Consider the following 22,366-nt stretch of genomic DNA (forward strand, 5'->3'; position numbering starts at 1 on the left):
AGAAATGTTTTGAATCCTTAGTTTTAAGGGAAATGCAAATCAAAACAAATCTGAGGTTCTATCTTACGACCATCAGAATGGCTAAAATCAAAGACTCAAAAGATAGCACATATTGGTGAAGATGTGGAACAAGGGGAACTTATCTTCATTGGTGGTGGAAGTGCAAACTTGGAGAACCAGTTTGGAAATCAATTTGGTGGTGTCTCAGGAAACTGGGAATAGTTCCACCTCAAGACTCAGCTATACCATTCCTGGGCATATACCCTAAAGATGCCCCACCATCCCACAGAGATACTTGCTCAACTATGTTCACAGCAGCTTTATTCATAGCCACCAAAAACTGGAAACAACCAAATGTCCCTCAACTGAAGAATGGATATAGAAAACGTGGTACATCTACACAATGGAATACTATTCAACTATTAAAAAAAAAAAAAAAACACAAAGACATGAATTTTGCAGGCAAGTGGATGGAACATGAGACTATCATCCTAAGTGAGGTAACCCAGTCACACAAGGACATGCATGGTATAAGTGGATATAAGCCATAAAATACAGGTACCATTCTATACTCTACCGATTCAAATAAGCTAAAATAAAAGGAAAATACAAGCCAGGATGCGTGAATCTCACTCAGAAGGGGAATAAAATAGTCTTAAGAGGTAGATGGAGGGAGGGAACTAGGAGAAAGAGGAGATGGAAAGGGGAAGAGGTGTTCAGGATCAGGTGTGGAGAGGGACAGGAGAGATGGCAAGATGGCCATGAGAATGAGTGGAAATCTGTGGCTGATGGGGGTGGGGAGGTGAGGGCATCTTCAAGACGAGCCTGGGATAATAGAGGTGCCCAAGAATCAATCAGGGTGATTCACTACCTTGGGGATATGGAACTTAAAGAGGTCACATCCTGTAGTCAGGCAGGAACCCCAGTGGAGTGACAGAGACACCAAACCAGCCACAAAACTTTCAACCCAAAATTTATCCTGTCTACAAGAAATTCAGGCACAGGAGATGGAGCCCAACTTGAAACCCATCCCATGGGCAAGCACCAATCCCTGCTGCTATTAATGATACTCTGTTATACTTGCTAACAGGAGCATGTTGTCCTCTGAGAGGCTCCACCCAGCAGCTGACTCAAACAGATAAAGACACTCACAGCCAGACAGTAGATGGAGCTTGGGAACTCATGAACAGGAGGAAGGATTGTGGGCCCTGAAGAAGATAGGAACTCCACAGGAAGACCAAAAGAGTCAACTAATCTGGACCCTTGGGGCTCTCAGAGTCTGAACTACCAACCAAGGAACATACACGGGCTGGACCTAGGCCTCCCCATACATACGTGGAAGACATACAGCTTGGTCTTCATATGGGTCCTGAACAACTGTAATGGGGCTATGCCAAAAGCTATTGCCTGGACATGGGATATGTTCTTCTAGCTGGGCTGCCTTGTCTGGCTCCAGTGGGAGAGGAAGTGGCTATCTTAGTAGAGACTTGAAGTGCCAGGGTGGGGAGATACTCAGGGGACCTTACTTGCTCAGAGGAGAAAGGGGAGGATGGGGGGAGGATTGTGGGAGGGGGTGGTTGATGGGGGAGGGAGCACTGACTGGGATATAAAATGACTAAGTAAAAAGCAAAATTAAATAAAAGAATAACAAAATCTATATTTGTAATATGATTAATTTAAAAAATCTGTACAATAATTTCAGCACCTCTAATAATTCTATTGCTCTGCTTCCACCAGAACTTAACCATATTGCTGAACAAAACACTATTATGGTTCCATGTTAAACAGACATAAAGTTGGAGCGGAGTTGGATGCTTCTCCACACTGGCTAGTCTTTATGCTCTAAAAAGGTCTTTGACAGTCTTAATCAGCTGTAAAGCTTATGGGCTATAATGACCTACCAGGCAAAACATGACCTACAGTGAAAACAGTCACATGACTCTACAGGAATTACTAAGCAGTCTGTGGGAGAGTGCTCAGGCCTGCTCAGGAGCCCCTCACTAAGCAGGTCAAAGGCCTCAGGTTAATCTACTATTTGTGTTTTGATAAATAGTCATGCTGTCAATGTGCCTTCTAAATATTCATGTTTATACCTATAGACTAGTTCTTTATCCAGCCTTCATCAGAGAAGTCCTACTAGCAGGTGGTAGTTAATGCAGAAACTCAAAACTAACCAACGTGATGCTCAGTGTTGAGCAGCAACTAGGAAAGTTACAGCACGCTCTTTGAAGCTCACAGAACATCACAGAGGAGGGGGCGAAAATAATGTAAGAGGCAAGGCTGGGAACTGTACAACAAAAGGCTGTGTACTGGACATGACAACGCCATAGTACACACACACTTCTTGTAGCCACGGTTATCTGCACAGACCTGCACAAGATCGGGCCAGTTACCATCTCATCATTGGTGAGGACAGAGACCATGCGAGTTTCATCTTCCAGAAGGCCTACCGGTAATTACTGTTATTGAGGGAGGGTGTCACTTTATTCAGGTGTGTAGCTACAGATAATCATCTATATGACCCAGACTCAGGGAAGTAATAATAACTTAAACTCAGTGGACCACATACAAAAAGACAGGACAGCAGGAGGGTCTCATTAGGAAGGGAGCCAGTGGGAGAAGGAGATAAAGAAGGTGACTGAGCTGTGACAATGACTACAAGTCATTATATAAATGTGTGAGCCATTGATAAAAAACTTGGTGAATCCTTCTCCTGAGGCACAATTTCTCATAACCCATACCTTTCTGGAATAAAACAATTAAAGGGTAAGTACACATTCACAGGTATATGTAGCTTCAGTTGTTTTGATGACGTATTTTGAATGGGTTCTCAAACACTGTATTTCCCCAAACCCACATTGAAAATTGATGGACTCCAACTATGGCAAACTGAGCTATAAAGAAGAAAATTAAATTTGGAAAAATACTTTGTCATTTCTATAACTCATAAATTCTCTGAAAACTGCATTCACTCAGAATAAAACAGTAAGAGCCATATTTGGCATAGGTATAAATATTAAAATACATTCTTAAAGCAACTTAATACATTTCAAAGTTCTAGAAATTTAAAAGTAGCAGATTTTTACTTCAATGTTTATCTTTACAAAAAGTTTCAACGATCAAATGTCAAAGTTGTACTATGTCCTGTCAGCCCAAGGATCAGAGAAGGACTGAGCAAGCATCTGGACTAGAAATCGTAACGGTGGACGGCAAGCACAGGTGCTCTGAGCTAAACGTTAATGTAACACAAAAGCTGGCCACATGGATCGGGCCAGGATGAAAAAGCCTTTCCTCTTTGAAATGATACGAGGTCGTGAGGAAAGTCATCACTGAAAACAGATGACAAAACATCTTTCCAAACTTCCCACCGTATCCTAAAGCCAATCCTTGGTAATCCTTGCCTCAGTAAGTTTCCGCCAAATGAGTCCCCCAAAGAGTAACAAATCCAAAAGAAGAATCCACAACTGTCACGAGCCAAAGGAAACAAGGTAAGCTTGACTCACATAAGAGTTGCAAAGCAACAACCTTGACTCCACAAATACAGATATTAAGTTAATTACATTACCAATTAGCATGGGCATTTTTTATGCTGTTTTATGGGAGAACAGACTTGGGGACAGGCTAAGATATTACTACTCTGAACACAGAACAAGCTGTTTTGTAAGAGAACTGCCACTCATTCAAAGACAGCATCATATCTCTACTGGTATCACTAAAACGTTGGTATAAGTTGCCTCACTTGCTTTCGACTATGTTTGTTTAACTGTTTTTCTAATGTTGCAGAAGGTTACCTTCTTTTCTTGGATAACTTTAATTTATAACCTGGCAGAATAAAGGAAACTGTTACTAACCCATGGGTTCTTTTGTTTGTTGTCATTTTTAATTTATTCTTCTCTCATACATCACATCCCTACCACAATTTTCCCTCCCTTAGCTCCTCCCAGTCTCCCTCCCAATACCTCTCTTCCTAGGATCCACTCCGTTTCCCTTCAAAAACAGGAGCAGGGATAGCAACCAAACTTGGCATAGCAAGTTACAATAAGACTATAGACATACCCTCATATCAGGGGAAGGGGGAGTTCCCAAGGGCGGGCAGAGTCAGAGACACCCTACCCTCATTGTTGGAGTCCCACAAGAGCACACTACACAACTGAAACATAAGCAGAGTACCTAGATCAGACCCATGCATGCCTAATCAGTCTCTGTAAACTCCTATGGGCCCTGCTAACTAATTCTGTGGGCCATGTTCGTGTGGTGTCCTCACCCTCTCTGGTTCCTACAATCCTTCCCCCGCTCTTGCATAGGATTCCCCAAGCTCCACCCAGTGTTTGCACGTGGGTGTCTGCATCTGTTCCCATTAGCTGCTAGATGAAGCCTCTCAAATGACAACTGGGCTGGGCAACGACATATGAGTACTGCAACATATCACTAGGAACTGAAGTGGAAACTTAACGGTTCTTTGGAAAGTCAGTTGTGTTGGATGGTGTTCTGCTGGGTCAAACACATGATGGAGTGTTTTCCTGAAGTGGACCCAGGTGAAAGACGAAGGCAGACTTGTGAAGGAACGTTTCACTGAAGCAGACACAGGAGAAAGGATGTTCTGCTAAAGCAAGCACGTGAAAGGATATGAAATGAAGGATTCTTTGCTAACAATTCCATTGCTTAGTTGAACTGCTTTTGTTGGGACTCCACAGAGAAAAACACAACCAAGACCCTTTTGGTGGTGTGCTACAGTTTCTTATTGCCTCTGTAGACTTGCTGATTGGCAGAGTAATATCAGCAGAGACAGGTGCATGTACTGAGGCAAGACCCCCCTAGAGGACACGTAATGAGAGTAAAGTAGAACTCGACAGACAGTCCGTGAAGCATTTGGGAGAAGCTACTGCTACTAACCCATGAACTGAACTGCCTATTTCCAGACAACACAGATGCGAGTTGCTCCAAAGAACCTTTCTAAATAGGTTCACTTCCCCCATATCCTTTCTTTTCCACTATGTCTGGTGGGTGGTGGACTAAAAGGGAGGTTAAAACATTTGAGAACAATTATTAAAAATGAAATTAATAAAACTAGTTATAAGAAACCATTTCATTGACTTCATTTATTGTATTTATTTATTTACTTTTGCCAGTCCTGTTTGGCTTCTATCCTAGGTATCTGGACTGTCTAGCCTCTGGTTCCTGGCCGTCCAGGTAATGTCGGATGTGAGCGCCCTTTCTTGGGGTAGGCCACAAGTTGGACCAGTCATTGGTTGACCACATAGACAAGTTCTGAACCACCATTTCCCAGCATGTCTTGCAGGGCAAATTGTAGTGTAGAAGGAGGTTTTGTGGCTGGGCTGATGCCCAGTCCCACTGCTGGGAGCCTTTGCTGGTTTATAGAAGATGCCAGTTCAGGCTGCATATCCCTCATTACTAGGAGTCTTTGCTGGGGTCACTCTCATAGGTCTGAGGGAGATTCCACTGTACTAGGGTTCCACATCATTCTCCAAATGCCTTAATTCCTGTCTTCTCTGCCAATACTCTCTCCCTCTTTCCTGCCCACTCCCCAGCTGCCCCCCCATTCCCATCCTCACCCACCACTGTCCACTCCTCCTTCCCGCCCACTCCCCAGCTGCCACCCCACCCCCGGTCCCATCCTCACCCACCACTGTCCACTAGCAAAATCTACTTCATTTCCTCTTTCCAAGGAGATCCATGTGTTTCCCACTTGAGCCCTCCTGGTTACTTAGCTTCTCTGGGTCTGCGGATTTTAGCATGATTATCCTTAATAGCTAATATCTACTTAAAAGTGAGTACATAACATGTTTGTCTTTCTAGGTCTGGGTTACCTTACCCACGATTTTTTTCTATTTCTATCCACTTGCATGCACATTTCATGATATCATTAATTTTAACAGCTGAGTAATACTCCACAGTGTAAATGTACCACATTTTCTTTATTCATTCTTCATTTGAGGGACATCAGGGTTGTTTCTAGTTTCTAGCTATTATAAGTAAAGCTGTTATGAACACAGTTAAGCAAGTGTCCTTATGTTAGGATGGAGCATCCTTTGAGTATGTGCCCAAAAGTGGTATACTTGGGTCTTGAGGTAGATCAAATCCCCATTTTCTGAGAAATTTCCATATTGATTTCCATAGTAGGTATACATTTGCACTCCCACCAGCAATGGAGGAGTGCTCCCTGTGCTCCATGTCCTTGCCAGCATGAGCTGTCACTTGTGTTTTTTTTTTATCTTTGTCATTCTGACAGGAGTAAGGCAAAAATCTCAAAGTAGTTTTGATTTGCATTTCTCTGATGACTAAGAATGCTGAATGTTTCTGAGCTTGTTGAGAATTCTCTGTTTAGATATGCACTCCATGTTTTAACTGAATTATTTGGTTTGTTGACCTCTGGTTTCTTAAGTTCTTTATATATTTTGGATATTAGCCCTCTGTCAGATGTGGAGTAGGTTAAGATCTCTTCCCGTTCTATAGGCTCTGTTTTGTATCCGTGATGATGTTTTCTGCCTTACACGCCTTTGCTTTTCAGTTTCACTGGGTCCCACTTATTGTTGATCCTAGCACCTGTGCTATTGGTTTTCTGTTGGAGAAGTTGTCTCCTATGCCAATGCGCTCAAAGCTATCCCCCACTTTCTCTTCCATCAAGTTAAATTTATCTGGTTTTAAGATGAGGTCCTTGATCCAGTTGGACTTGAGCTTTGTGCAGGGTGATAGATATGGACCTATTTACATTCTTATAACCTGCTGACCTCCAGTTAGAACAGCACCATTTACAGAAGATACTTTTTCCCCATTGTATATTTCTGGCTTCTTAATAAAAAATCAGGTGTCCCTAGGTTTGTAGATTTTTTACATCTGGGCCTTCAATTTGATTCTACTCCATTGATCAACCCATCTTTTTAAAAGGTAATACCATGCAGGTTTTATTACTATAGCTCTGTATTAAATATGAAGTCAAGGATACCGAGACCTCTGGAAGTTCTTTTAACCATACAGGATTGTTTATACTATCCTGGGTTTCTGTTTTGCCATATAAAATTGAGTATTGTCCTTTCAAGATTTTGAAAAGAATTGTGTTGAAATTTTGATGGGAATTGTGCTGGATCTGTAGATTGCCTTTGGTAAAATTGCCGTTTCTATTATGTTAATCCTGCTGATCCAGGAGCATGGGAGAGTCTATCATCTGAGATCTTCTTCAATTTCTTTCTTCAAAGATGTGAAGTTCTTGTTATACAAGTCTTCTACTTGCTTGGTTCGAGATATTCTAAGATATTTTATATTGTTTACGGCTATTATGGAAGGTGTTATTTCCCTTATTTCTTTCTCAGCCCATCTGTCATTTACACAGAAGGGAAACTTTTTTTTTTTTTTTTTTCAGTTAATCTTGTATCCGGTCACTTCACTAAAGGTGCTTTTTCACCTGGAGGAGCTAGCTCTCTGGAAGAATTTTTGGGGTCACTTATGTATACTATTACATCATCTGCAAATAACAATACTTTTACTTTCTTTCAAATTTTTATCCTTTTGATCTCCTTCAGTTCTCTTATTGCTCCAGCTGGAAAGTACAATGTTGAACAGATAGAGACTGGAGACCCTTCTCTTGTTCCTGATTTTGGTGGAATTGTTTTGAGTTTGTCTGCATTTAATTTGATGTTGGCTGTCCACTAGCTGTAAACTGCCGTATGGTTATGTATGTCCCTCTTATCCCTCATCTTTCCAAGACTTTTATCACAAAGGGGTGTTGGATTTTATAAAAAGCTTTTCAACATCAAATGAGATGATTATGTGGTTGTTTTCCCTTTAGTTTGCTTATGTGTTGGGTAACACTGGCTGATTTTCAATTTTGAACCATCTCTGAATCTCTGGGATGAAACCTATTTAATCATGGAAGATGATCTTTTTGAAGTGTTCTTGGATTCTGTGTGGGAGTATTTTATTGGTATTTTTGCATCTATGTTCTTGTGGGAAATCTGTTTGTTATTCTCTTTGTTGAATCATTACATGTTTGGGGTATCAGGAAGATTGTGGTGTTGTATAATAAATCTAGAATGTTCCTTTTGTGTTTCTATTATGAAATGACTTGAGGAGTATGGGTTAATAGTTCTTCTTTAAAAGTCTGGTGGAATTCTGCACTAAAACCATCTGGCCCTGGGGTTTGTTTTTGTTTTTTTTGTTTTTGGGCTGGGGGGGGGGGGATGTTTAATGACTACTTCTATTTCCTTAGTGGTTATAGGTCTATTTAAATTGTTTATCTGATCTTGATTTAACTTTGATAAGTAGCATCTATCAGAAAAATTATCAGTTTCTTTTTAAGTTTTTCCAATTTTGTGGAGCACAGGTATTTAAAATATGACCTAATGATTCTTTGGATTTCCACCCTGCCTGTTATGTACCGTATTTTGTTAATTTGGATAGCCCTTCTGTTTTTTAGTTAGTTTGGATAGGGACTGTCTATCTTGCTGATTTTCTCAAAGAACCTGCTTTTTGTTTCAGCACTCTTTGTATTCTTCTTTGTTTCTCTTTTATTGATCTTAGCCCTCAAGGGACAATTTCCTGCCATCTACTCCTCTTGAGTCAGTTTCCTTCTTTTTGTTCTAGAGCTTCCAGGTGTGCTATAAAGTTGCTAGTATGAGATGTCTCCAATTGCTTTATGAAGGTACTTGGTGCTATGAAACTGCCTCTTAGCACTACTTTCAGTGTGTCCCATAAGTTGGAGTATGTTGTGCATCCATTTTCATTAAATTCTAGGAAGTCTTTAATTTCTTTCTTTATTCCTGCCTTGACCTAGTAGTTATTCAGTAAAAGCAGATTGTTTAGTTTCCATGAATTTGTAGGCTATTTGTTGTTTCTGTTTTTGTTAAAATCCACCTTTAATCTGTAGTGGTCTGATACGATGCAGGGGGTTATTTCAATTGCCTTTTATTTGTTGAGACTTGTTTTATGACCAAGTATGTGGTTAATTTTAAAGAATGTTCTATAAGATGTACACAGAATATCTTGTGTACTGTATCAAACCATCACCTATCAATAAAAGCTGATGGCCAATTACCCGAGGCAGGAAATAGAAGGTGGGAGTTCTGGGTGGGAGAGAGGAACTCTGGGATAGAGCCAGTCTCAGGAAGAGACTGATGCAGAACTCTGAGGAGAAAGACACATGAAACTGAGGAGAGGTAACCAGTCATGTGGCATTCATAGAATGGAATAAAAGGGTCAATGAAGTTATGAGCTAGGTAGGGAATAAGCCAAAGGTTGTGGCCTAGGCATTCATTCATAGATAGTCTCAGAGTCATTACTTCAGGAACTAGGGTGTAGTTGGGAAAGCCCACAGTTACAATGAGATACTGAGAAGGTATATTCTTTTAACTTTGGGATAATGTTCTGTAGATGTGTTAGGTCCATTTGGTTCATAGCATCTTTTAGCTCCAGTATATTGTTTAGTTTTTGTCCGAGTGACCTGTGCATTGGTGAAAATGGAGTGTGTGAGGTTAGTGTGCGTTTGAAGCTTTCATAGTGTTTCCTTTGTAAGTGTGGTTGCCCTTGAGTTTGGGGCATATATAGTAAGAACTAAAAGATCACCTTGGTGGATTTTCCCTTTGATGATTATGAAGTATCCTTCCTTGTCTCTTTTGATTAATTTTAGTTTGATGTCTAATTTATTAGATATTAGTATGGCCACACCAGCTTGTTTGTCAGGTCCATTTGCTTGGAAAATTTTTTTTCTAACCCTTTACTCTCAAGTAATATCTTGGAGTTTTCCTTCTAGGGCTGGATCTGTGAATAAATATAGTTTAAATCATGGAATATTTTGTTTTCTCAATCTATGGTGACTGAAGAGTATATGTGGTGGCAATAATAGGAGGTGTGGCCTTGCTGGAGTAGGTGTGGCTTTATTGAAGGATGTGGTAACTAGGGGGTGGGCTTTGAGGTCTCAGAAGCTCAAGCCTAGCCAGTGTGTCACTGTCACTTCCTGCTTCCTGCTGATCCAAATGTAGAACTCCCAGCTCCTTCTTCAACACCATGTCTGCCGCAGCATGCTGCCATGCTTGCCACCGCCATGATGATAACAAACTAAATATAAATAAGCACCAGTTAAATGTTTTCCTGTAAGAGTTGCCACAGTCATTGTCTCTGTTCACAGCAATAAAATCCTAAAGAAGACATTATAGCAGTCTAAGCTGGCATCTGTGATCTCTTAGAATCTGTAGGACATCTGTCCAGAGAAGTCAGGTGTAATCCTACTAGGTCTGCCTTTATCTGTTACCTTTTTTTTTTCTCTTACAGCTTTTAATATTTATTTTTTGTTATGTATGTTTAGTGTTTTCATTATTTTGAGTCAAGGGATTTTTGTGGTCCAATCTATTTGGTGTTCTGGAAGTTTCTGTACCTTTATAGGCATCTTCTTCTTTAGGTTAGAAAATTTTTCTTCTATGATTTTGTTGAGCTTGGATTACTCTTCTTCAATTCCAATTACATTTAGGTTTGGTCTTTTCATAGTGTCCCAGCCTTCCAGATGTTTTGTGGCAGAGATTTTTTTTTTAAGACTTAACATTTTCCTTCATTGATGTATGCATTTCTTCTATCTTCAATGCCTGAATTTTTCTCTTACATCTCTTATATTGTTAGTGATTGTTGTGTCTGTAGTTCCTGCTTACTTACTAGATTTTCCATTTACAGAATCCCCTCAGTTTGTATTTTCTTTATTGCTTCTATTTCCATTTTCAGGCCTTAACCAGTTTTATTAGTTTCCTTCAACTGCTTATTTTTCTTTGCTTTCCTTAAAGAATTTATTCATTTCCTCCTTTTTTTTTTTTTAAATTTGTCTTTTCTTTGGTTTCTTAAAGAGATGTATTTATTTTTTAAGTACCTCCATCATCTTCATAAATTTGGTTTTAAGGTCATTTTCTTGTGTTTCTGCCATGTTGGAATATTCGGGGCTTGCTGTAGCAGGATAGCTGAGTTCTGGCGGTAACATCACCTTGGCTGCTGCTGATCATGCTCTTAAACTGGCATCTAGGTATGTAGGTTTAGGGTGATTATAGGGTGCTGATTCTAAGTTTGTCTTTGTTTGCGTTTTTTTTTTTTTTTTTTTTTTTTTTTTTTCCTTTTTTGTTTCTGTTTCCTCTTTGGTCTTCTGAATGGAGTAGACTCTAGTTGAGCAGGGAGTTTCTGCTCAGCTGGGGGGTCTTCCACCATAACTGGAGGCTGAGATATGGTGACAGGGAGGAGTAACTGGGAGTAGGCTGGGTAGGCATTAAGTAGAGATAGTCCATGGGTAGGAGCCTTACCTAGAGTTCTGGTGGCCAGTGTGGGCTCTGGTTGAGCAAAGAGCTTCCATACAAGTCACTCAAAAAAGTTTTAACCATTGAAATAAATGAAGTTTTCTATAGATTTATTTATAAAGACCTATTAAGTATTATCATATTATAAGTTTACTATTTAAAACTTGACTAACACTTAAAAAAATGTATAAAAGGAAAAGGGGACATAGGATAGGGGTTTTCTAGGGAGGGGAAATGGGGAAAGGGGATGGTATCTGAAATATAAATAAAATGTAAAACAAAAAAAAGATACAAAATTTAAAAAAAAACTTAAAATATCTAAGAAAAATAAATAACTGGCAAGAACATCCATTAAGATGTCAGGAGCTGAAGAACCAGGCTGGCCCATCTTAGGCTTAAAAGCCATCTGTGGTTAAGACAAACTAGATTCATTCCTGTTTATGCTCAAGGCTCTATTTTTCCAAGATTGGACTATAACCTTACCTACAAATGGTTCTGTACTGCCTGTTCCAGGAATGGCAATCATGTCCCTGTTTCTATGACTACCCATAATGACCTTGCTATGGCTTACTTGTGAAGTCAGGGGACTAACTTGTCATGCTTATGCTCGGCTCCTGTAATCCCATCTATTTTCCCACCACATCCCCCATTTGTAAATCCCCTCCTTCTAAGCGATAAAAGTCTTGTCTTCCTCACACCCAATGATGACCATAAGGGGGAGGAAGCCTGTGCATGCACATGAATAAGAAAAGCTTGCTTCAGTTAATTTGGCCATGTTGATGTGGGTCATTGGTCTTCTCCTCCCATCTTTGGGGTTAAAAAAGAACATGTGGATTTACACTTGGCCTTCTCTAAAACACCTCTCAACTGTAAAGACTTGGAGAAGGACAGACCCATGTGGACAGAGGAAACACGGGGCAGGAGACACAGCAAGACAGAAACTGAAAGCTAGCAAAAAGGTATGTGGAGTTAGAGGGCAGGTGAGCACAGCTTCCGGAAGTGCCCTTAACACATTCAGAACTGAAGCTTTCTACAAGAAAAGCCAGAAGAAGCAAAAAATCCTGGCCCCGAGCAATCAAGTCCAAAGGCCTTCACAATAGGATTTATTACTCTACTGGTTCTGCTCTCTGCATAGAGATGCAAGAGGGCATTTAGAAGCACTCTCAAATATCACTACATGTTATAGTCAGGCCAGAAATGTACAATCAGAAAATTAAAGCAAATATAAAGGAAAGACATGGCAAGGAGCCACCCCACCCCCAATCAAAGTTTTATGAAAATGTGACAGAAATTCAAAGTGTGATGTGTCTATAAAGTCCTGTGGCGTCAACTCTACCTTTCTATTAATTGCTGATTCTCACCAGAAAGGAGAGCAAAAGAAATATCTGAACCTCACATCTGTATCAAATTAGCAAGTACTAGCCTTAAAAGACTATAAGGAACAAAATAAAATGACTTAAAAATGACCCAGATGATTTAAAGTATCAACCTCCTGCGGCTAATTACGAACCGAGTTCTCCTCCTCCTCCTCCTCCCGCTGCTGTTCTTCATGCCGCTTGGCTTTGATTTCCATGGCTTCTGTGATCAGGTCTCTTAATATCGACACGGGTTTTGCATTCTTGATAAAAGGATGCTAAAAAAAGACAGTGTTAAATAGTATAAAATCAGATTTTTCTGGTTTATAACAAAGAATATTAAAACATCCATAACTGCTAACCAGGATAATAGACTGCAATAATTATTTTACTTATAACTAATACATTGATTAAGAAAATAGTATTTTGTTTGCTTTAAGAAAAATGCTTTTTAGTTCACTTATTTTCAAAATTATTCTAAGCATGCACACAAAAATATAATCTTATTAATAACACTGAATGACCTTAAAATTAGGTGGTGAAAGTTTCAAATATTTAAAGGTGATTAATGATTACATGTAAAAGTAAACTTATTTTAGCACTGTTAAAGAATTTAATGAATCTTAATAATCTGATGGCCAAAGGGGAGCCACCCAGTTACTTTCACCTTACCTCTCTCTACTGCATCTTGACTTGTTTACTCACTTCCAACCAAGACAGAGAAATACCTGCCAAACTACTGCTTCAATTTAGTCTTGTTTTTTTTTTTTTTTAACTTCCCTGACCTTAAAAAAAAAGATTAAGTTCTCTATTATTTTGTATCTTGTATTTTTAAATAGTAAAAGAAAAACTTTTTAAGTTTACTTTTAAATTGCATTTTAAAATTGTGTGTGTGTGTGTGTGTGTGTGTGTGTGTGTGTGTACATGTAGAGTTTAGGGGACAACTAGTAGGAGTCAGCTCTTTCCTTCTATCCTGGGAACCCAGGAGTGAACTCGGGTCACCACGCCTGGCAAGCGCCTTTGCTATCTAAGCTACCTCATCAGCCTGAATACATCTAAATTGCACCGACGAGCACAGCACACGAGACAGTAGAGGAGAAATATATGGCTCACATAAACTTATTGTGAGACAACAATCTAGGTTCAAAATGCAATGTTCATAATTATTGCTGGTATATATAATTAGAGGAAAGCAGCCCTGTATATTTTAATAAAGACTAATAGAACACAAAAATATATTCAGACAAAAAAATCTAACAATGAAAAATTGGACACCTGGAAGGGCCTTTAACATGGTAAACAAACTATCTGATAAAACTATCAAATAAAAAAATATCAAGTAAGGGGGGAAACAACTATGAATAAGAATCCTACCATCATTTGAAAGTCCTAATTAATTCTTCAGAACAGTTAAAGTCACCACCAAAACAGAGGTCTCCTGTACCCTGAGCTCGCGACTAAGGGAAGCCCAGAGCCCTCACTTCCCCTTCACAGTTAACAGTACTCACTCACAACTAAGTGTTCACTGTGAACTCCAGTGCTATGTGCCACTTCCGGCATAGGGCCCATAAGGTCCTGAGCATATACTCTCCATGACTCTCCCTTCTGTGCTATAGGGTACTTGTGATACAACTTACATAAACTACAAGATAAAAGAGAGTGCCCAAAGAGAATTAACGTAAGTAGAAGGACCATTCAAAAAAAGAGAAAAAGGGCAAACAAATGTGCACTGCCCTTGAGGAACTTATCACCCCAAATTAGGAAGACAAAAATGAAGTTTAAAGTTACAGTTTGCCATATAAGTTATATCCGTGATGGTTTGGCACACATCCATCTAAAAGAGAAAAGCAGAAGCAGAAGAATAAGGTGAGAGTATGCTGGGCTGTAGACTGAAAGCTTGGCACAGGCCGGGCCCAGGGGCCATCTCCAGCAGCACCTATTTGCCTCACAGAACGACAAGGGAGTCACAGTATTAAGAGAACGAAAAAGATACAAAGACATATGGTGAGAACTTAGTGGGATGATCTGCATCATCCAGTCAACAATACTGTCCCAAGTTCTCTGAGCCTAAGATGGAGTTAACATTAACAGCAAGGCAACCAAGCCAAGGGTTCAGTATGAAAAGCCTGGATTTTATGTGAGACCATCCTTAATAAACAAATAAGAGAACAGCATATAGGAAAAATGTTGATGCTATAAATTTACAATTTACAATGGAATTTACTAATAAAATGCAATAGCAAGATACAGGTATGAATTATTAAGGGTCTGGGCTATGCAGTTCCCAAAATAGAGAGGAAATATAAATTTGATGGGAAAAGGAGAAAGATCTGGTGGCAACAAAGTATTAGTCAAAGAGGCCATGAACACACAAGCAAAGGGAAGTAGAACAGTGGGGATTTAAACAATGCAGCAGCCACGTGGAATTTCAGATGCTGCAACCCTTTGGGTTTCAGATGCTCTGATGAAAACATGTTCAACTTGAAGTGTTCATATATGTTCAAATCCAATCAAGAAGATCTGAACACTTCTGGTCCCCAGCATCGTAGGTGGGGTCATTCAACCTGTGTAAACAGAACTAACTGATCAGAACTATAAAAACAGAACTAATAGAATTACAGCCTTAAAAAAAAAAGATATAAAAGTCTCAACCTGGACTATATTTTGTTATCTTCTCAGGGGAAACTAAGCCAACACTATAAGCAATAGTTATATCTCAGTTCCAAAGTGTATCTTAACTTTGTATCATTTACTGTAAGTTGACTACAGTGCTCCAGTTAGAGCTTAGTATGCTAAACCTCAAACGTCTTTATCTATCTAACTCCATGTGTACTCAGCTTTCTCTGAATAACTGTGACCAATGAAGAAAAACTGGCAGGCTAGGCATGGGGCATAGAAGCACATTGTAAGCCTAGCAGTCAGGAAGCTAAGGCAGGGAGACCTTGAATTCAAGGCTGACCTAGATGCTATACAAAGAGATACTACTTCAAACATACACACACATACACACACAAAGAGACAGAGACAGAGAGAGACAGAGAGAACAAAAGAAAAACGAGAAAACAGTTAGCAAAGTAAAGAGGTAACTGAAGAATAATACTGTATTTTTATTTGAGTATTTTGTACAGAGATGAGTTCTGTCACACATACCAGTACGTTTTGAATAGATTTTTGTAAATGCATGTGTATAACATTGAGATTGTAAAGTAACATTTAAACATATACAGAAAAAACAATTTGGCAAAAAGAAAAAACAGTTAACTTTATAAATCAGACATTAGGACATGATTATATGCATTGTGAATCAGTAGATCAAAGACTCATTATTTTCATATCCTACAGACAAAAGCCATCTTGGGCTCAATTGCTCAAGTACACGCTTCCTACACGAGATAACACATTTATACAAAGCGCATCTAGCTCATGTTCCTGTAAGAGGCATACTTAAAAGAACTTGAGTTAAAGATAAGCAAATGAGATATAAAGTCTTACAAATGACATGATCAAAAAGAATACACTATAAAGAAGAAAAGGGTAAGTTAAAATTCATATTAATGAAGCACATAATATATTTATTTTGCTGCTTTCCTAGAATGCTTGCCTATGTGGCTTTAGTATGAGAAGAGAAGGAACAAAAAGCCCCACTATCCCTACAAATGGATGTAATATACAAGGAACCTTGCACATTGGTGAAGGTGGATCAAATAGAAGTAAACTAAACCCCTACCACAGAAATGCCAAGGTAAACTGCAGATAGATTAAGGGATCAGGAGCCTTTTAAGCATGGAAATGTGAGAACACTACAGATCAGTGTGGAAGCATACGCAGATATTAATTAGCTCACAGAAAGATGCTGTGAGCAGACACAGCTTACATATGTAGCAATGGGCACTCACTCATATGAAGGGTTCTGAAAAATACTTCAAAAGAGTAAAATGAAAATAACAAATTCTAAAAGGAAGCAAAGTTCTTCTGTCTCTAAATGTATCTGAACTAAAAAAATTAAATTGAAATGGGTAAAGAAAATTAACTAAGCTGAGCTGGAGAGATGGCTCAATGGTTAAGAGCACTGGCTGTTCTTCCAGAGGTCTTGAGTTCAATTCCCAGCAACCACATGGTGGCTCACAACCATCTGTAATGGGATCTGATGGCCTCTTCTGGTATGTCTGAAGACAGCTACAGTGTATGCACATAAAATAAAATCTCTAAAATTAAAAAAAAAAGAGAGAGAGAGAACTACCTAATAATTTTTTTTTAAAAAAAAGAACTAAGCTAATAAAAAAACCCAGAAACTATCTCAAATCAATCTATCATATTTTTAAAAATTTTTCTATTTGAGAATTTCATATATTAGTACTATATTTACATCATTTCCCTCACCCAACCTCTAATTATCTCATACTCCCATTATTTTTCAATTTTATGGTCTCATTTTCTTTAATTATTATTGATATACATACAAACATTTAATAATTACTGATCCACACATATACACAAAAAACCTGAAGAGTTCATTACTGCTGATACACACTGATACACACACACACACACCCCAAACCTGAAGAATTCATTATTACTGATACATACTGATACACACACATACACACAAACCTAAAGAATTCACTATTACTGATACACACTGATACACACACACACACACACAAACCTGCAGAGTTCTGATACACACACATACACACACACACACAAACACGTGGAGTTCATTGTTGCAGATACACACTGATACACACACACAAACCTGCAGAGTTCTGATACACACACACACAGAAACATGCAGAGTTCATTATTGCTGATACACACTGATACACACACACACACACACACACACACACTGAGTTCACTCACTGTTGCTCACTTATGTATATCCACGTAGGCTGCCCACTGGGGGTTGGATAAGCTAGTTCATCCATGGAGGATACTGGTTCTCCCTCTATCAGCAGCCATTAATTGCCCTATTAATTGTGGGGTTTTGTGAGATTTCCCCCACCCACTTGGCACACCACAAATAACAACAGTTATAAACTTTTAAGGCATCTACAAAACTGTGGTCTCTTAAGGCAAACAGCCAGAGGACAGACAGACAGAAAACTTTCAGGCAGCAATCATTCTACCAGAGCAGCAACTCTCAACCTTCCTAATGCTGTGACCTTTTAATAATGACCTTCGTGCTGTGATGACCCCCAACCATAAAATTATTTTCATTTTACTTCATAACTATATTTTGCTGTTATGAATTGTCATGTAAATATCTGATATGCAGATGATCTCAGGCAACCCTGTGAAAGGGTTATTCAACTCCCAAAGGGGTAAAGCACAGGTTGAGAAGAGCTGCACTAGAGGCAAGTACCAAGGAGAACACTATGGCACATCTCCACTGGCAAAAGCTGATGGGAAATCTAGGCTTCCACCCCTCTCAACTGTCCAACTGAGATGAAACGACCAACTGCTAACACAGGAGATTCATCTCAACAAAGAATCTGCTCCTCAAATGGAAAGTGTCAGTAACGACCATGTGAAAGCCTAGACTTAGATCTTTACGGGTAGTAATATGCAACCCCACTCCCTCCTTGTTGGAGAAGGGCCACTGTGGGAGGTCTGAACCATCATCACTAGTTGGTATACTGAATATCATACTGAATGGCCATCCCCACAGTGTCAACAGGCCACTGGAGGAACCCGAGAATGAGCTCACCTTCAGCAAAGACTGACAAGCTTTAGTCCCTCCCTTGATCTTTGACATTTCAGGAAGAGATAGATAGATAGATAGATAGATAGACACACACACACACACAATGGATGGATGGATACAGAGACAGGTAGCTGGATATGACTCCTCCAATAGGAACAAGTGAGGTCCCTAACTACATATCCTCAAGTAATGCAAGAAAATGAACTGCCAACCCATAATAGTACCAAGAAAATTACTACAAACATCTAAAAGTGCAGTTGAAATGTTCTGTAAACAAAGGAAATGTCAGGAACCTTCAGACATCAGAAGACAAACAACAGAAAGAACAAAAATAGGGCAAATACAATAACTTTCCCTTCTCTTGAATTTCCTCAATTACGTTTTATGTTTAAAGCAAATATTATAGAACTGATGTGGCTCTCAACTACAAAGAGGAAATATGTAAGGCAATCATAGTCTAGTGAAGGGTCAGAGAAGTGAGTAAAGTTGCTTCTACATCTTACTGGAATTGGTAAAAATAAGTCACAGCACGGAAACTGATATTCCAGCATCAAATTACATACTCAAATAATCAAATACTGTAGACAGAAATAACAGCTACTCTACCATTCATGTTGAAAGTTGAAAAAAATAAAGAGCAGGGCTTAGGCCTGGTAATAAGGCTCAGCAGGTAGAGGTGCTTGCTATCAAGCCTAGAGATCTGAGTTTAAAGCAAGAACCCACATAGTCCCCACACATTGTCCACTGACTCCACATGTGTGCTGGGGCCTGCATGTATCCTCACCCTGACATGAATAAATAAATTTAATTAAAATATTTTTAAAAGAATGGGGCTTGGACAAATGTAATCTATCTAGAATAATCACTGGTTTACTATGTGATCATCAGTGTTATTTAATTTTTCTGGGCTATAATAACCTCCACAAAATTAAGGAATTATATTGATATATTTTAAGTGCTTCCATCCTTTCTAACTTGAAAACAAAAAAAATATATTTTTACCATATTCGGGGGGGGGAGCTAGAAATAAAGACCTTATCTATAAATAAATAAATAAATAAATAAATAAATCAGTCAGTCTCCAGACAAAATTTTACCATCAGATTTTTATGGGGGTTTCTTGCCTTTTTTTTCAGACCGTGCATGGGTGTGCCAGAGCACACACATTCAGGTCAGAGAAGAGTGTCAGATTTGGCAAGTGTCCATTCATGCTCATAGCTATCTCACTGCAGTGCCTGTCCATGCTCAGAACTGTCTCAATGCAGTGCCTGTCTGTACTGGCTGGTTTTGTGTTAACTTGACACAAGCTGGCGTTATCACAAGAAAGGAGCTTCAGCTGAGAAAATGCCTACATGAGATCCAGCTCTAAGGCATTTTCTCAATTAGTGATGGGGGGGGGGGGGTGCATTGTGGGTGGTGCCATCCCTGGGCTGGTAGTCTTGGGTTCTGTAAGAAAGCAAGCCAGGGGAAGCAAAGCAGTAAGAAACATGCCTCCATGGCCTCTGCATCAGCTCCTGCTTCCTGATCTGCTTGAGTTCCAGTCCTGACTTCCTTTGGTGATGAACAGCAAGGTGGAAGTGTAAGCTGAATAAACCCTTTCCTTCCCAACTTGCTTTTTGGCTGTGATGTTTGTGCAGGAATAGAAACCCTGACTAAGACACTATCCATGCTGAGAGCTATCTCACTGCAGTGCCCTTCCATGCTGAGAGCTATCTCACTGCAGTGCCCTTCCATGCTGAGAGCTATCTCACTGCAGTGCAGTGCCCTTCCATGCTGAGAGCTATCTCACTGCAGTGCAGTGCCCTTCCATGCTGAGAGCTATCTCACTGCAGTGCAGTGCCCTTCCATGCTGAGAGCTATCTCACTGCAGTGCAGTGCCCTTCCATGCTGAGAGCTATCTCACTGCAGTGCAGTGCCCTTCCATGCTGAGAGCTATCTCACTGCAGTGCCCTTCTATGCTCAGAGCTATCTCACTGCAGTGCCCTTCTATGCTCAGAGCTATCTCACCGGTCCAAATTTGCTATCTTAATCATTAACAAATTAAGTTTTGAAATTATATCTGTATATAACTCAAAACTCAAATAAACTGGTGTAGGGCAGAGGAGGAACACCTGTGTGGGGGCAAGAGAGAGGGGGAATGGGGTGAGCAACTGGGGGAGGGGCTGGGAAGGAGGGCAATAGCTGATATGTAGATAAATAAAATAATTAAAACAAGCAGTACAAACTGCTTCACGGAGCCTTCAATCAATTTTATTTTGTTTTTAATGGTAGCTCAAAAAGTTTTCTTACAAGAACTGTGGCTTGAATTCATTTACTATTTAACAGTAAGAAGCATCTGAAAATTGCTAGTGTGAGACGCACGGTGAGCCACACTGTAGATACACCTAATGCATACAGTAGGGCATACTTATTAGTCGAGAGTTCTGAGGCAATTCTGTCAAGAAAAAGTTCCACAAACTTGGGGTTTTTTTCATTATAAGTATTAAGTTATTTCTTTTTGCTTTAAAATTCACAGATTTTTAAAAAGCCTCCTGGTGCTCTAGATAGAGTTTATTTACAGTAGGAATAAAATACATCAATCACTCAGGTAACCTTGTAACTAGCATTTATAACATGTCATAATCTTTTCAGGAAGTTCAGGATTCTTGGATTTACATACATTAGAGTGGAGCCAGAAGTCACAGGACAATGCTGAGTCAAGAAGCACAAGGAAAACACTGGGGGATAAAACCCAGCCATGGGAACATAGAAGACAAAGAAAAATGCAGAAGAGTCGTTAGAGAGTCAGCTGTTTCGGGAAGCTTAGAGAAGGAGGAGCAGGAGGAGGAACAGGAGGAGCAGGAGGAGGGGCAGGAGGAGCAGAAGGAGGAGCAGGAGGAGCAGGAGGAGGAACAGGAGGAGCAGGAGGAACAGGAGGAGCAGGAGGAGGAGGAACAGAAGAGGATGAGGAGGAATAGAAGGAGGAGCAGGAGCAGGAGGAGGAGGAACGGGGGAGCAGGAGAAGCAGGAAAAGGAACGGGAGGAGGTGGAGCAGGAGGAGGAACAGGAGAAGAAGGAGGAGCAGGAGGAGGAGGAGCAGTAGGAAGAGGAGCAGTAGGAGGAGGAGCAGGAGGAGGAAGAGGAGGAGGAGCAGGAGGAAGAAGAGGAGGAGGAGCAGGAGGAAGAAGAGGAACAGGAGGAGGAGGAGCAGGAAGAGGAACAGGGGCAGGAGGAGGAGGAGGAGGAGGAGGAAGAGGAGCAGGAGGAGGAAGAGCAGGAGGAAGAGGGGCAGGAGGAGGAAGAGGAGCAGGAGGAGGAGGAGCAGGAGGAGGAGGAGCAGAAGAAGGAACAGGAGGAGCAGGAGAAGCAGCAGGAGGAGCAGGAGCAGGAGGAGGAGCAGGAGGAGGAGGAGCAGGAGGAGGAACAGGAGGAGCAGGAGAAGCAGCAGGAGGAGGAGCAGTAGGAGGAAGAGCAGGAGGAGGAAGAGGAGCAGGAGGAGGAAGAGCAGGAGGAGGAAGAGGAGCAGGAGGAGGAGGAGCAGGAGAAGGAGGTCCTTGAGAGTGCACACTGACCTGTAACAGCTGTGTTGCAGTGGCTCTCTGCTCAGGACTCTTCACTAAGCATTTTTTCACAAAATCGGTGAAGTCATCAGACCAAAGTTCGGGTTTCCTGAATGTTGGTGGTGGGTTTGTAGGAATCATAAAGATAGCCTAGTGTAGATGAAGCAGACAAAAGACACAGTAAGAACCACAAGAGAACAACCAAATAAATATGTCTTTGTTTTTTTTTGTTTTTTTTTGTTTTTTTTTTTTTACCAGATTCTAAATCTTGAAAATAAATTTAAGCTGATACAGGAATTCCAGTGAGACTGCAATTTGGGAACCGAGTCTGTCTGCTGTGAGTGTGATCATTTCCCCTTAGAGCCTCCATTTGAACTATAGCTCACTACTTCCGATTTTATGGTTGGTTTTTCAATCTATCTCCAAAGGAGACACATTTATAGACTTCTTGACAAAGACACTAACTGTCGAAAATATATTTCTAAA

General features: G+C 40.1%; 1 protein-coding gene across 3 annotated transcripts in view; it reads right to left on the reverse strand.

Moving 5' to 3' along the window:
• The window catches only part of Stk3 (serine/threonine kinase 3), a 237,565-nt gene that overhangs the window by 94,408 nt on the left and 120,791 nt on the right, over window positions 1–22,366 (reverse strand). For all 3 annotated transcript variants that reach the window (XM_076911255.1, XM_034517278.2, XM_076911254.1), the window contains 2 exons: window positions 21,893–22,030; window positions 12,790–12,912 (listed from right to left, as the gene is read on the reverse strand). In XM_076911255.1, the coding sequence (XP_076767370.1) occupies window positions 12,790–12,912; window positions 21,893–22,030 (261 nt within the window). The remainder of the gene's footprint in view (window positions 1–12,789; window positions 12,913–21,892; window positions 22,031–22,366) is intronic.

Source organism: Arvicanthis niloticus, chromosome 13 (genome assembly GCF_011762505.2).
Source record: "Arvicanthis niloticus isolate mArvNil1 chromosome 13, mArvNil1.pat.X, whole genome shotgun sequence".
In the NCBI taxonomy this organism is placed as follows: Eukaryota; Metazoa; Chordata; class Mammalia; order Rodentia; family Muridae; genus Arvicanthis; species Arvicanthis niloticus.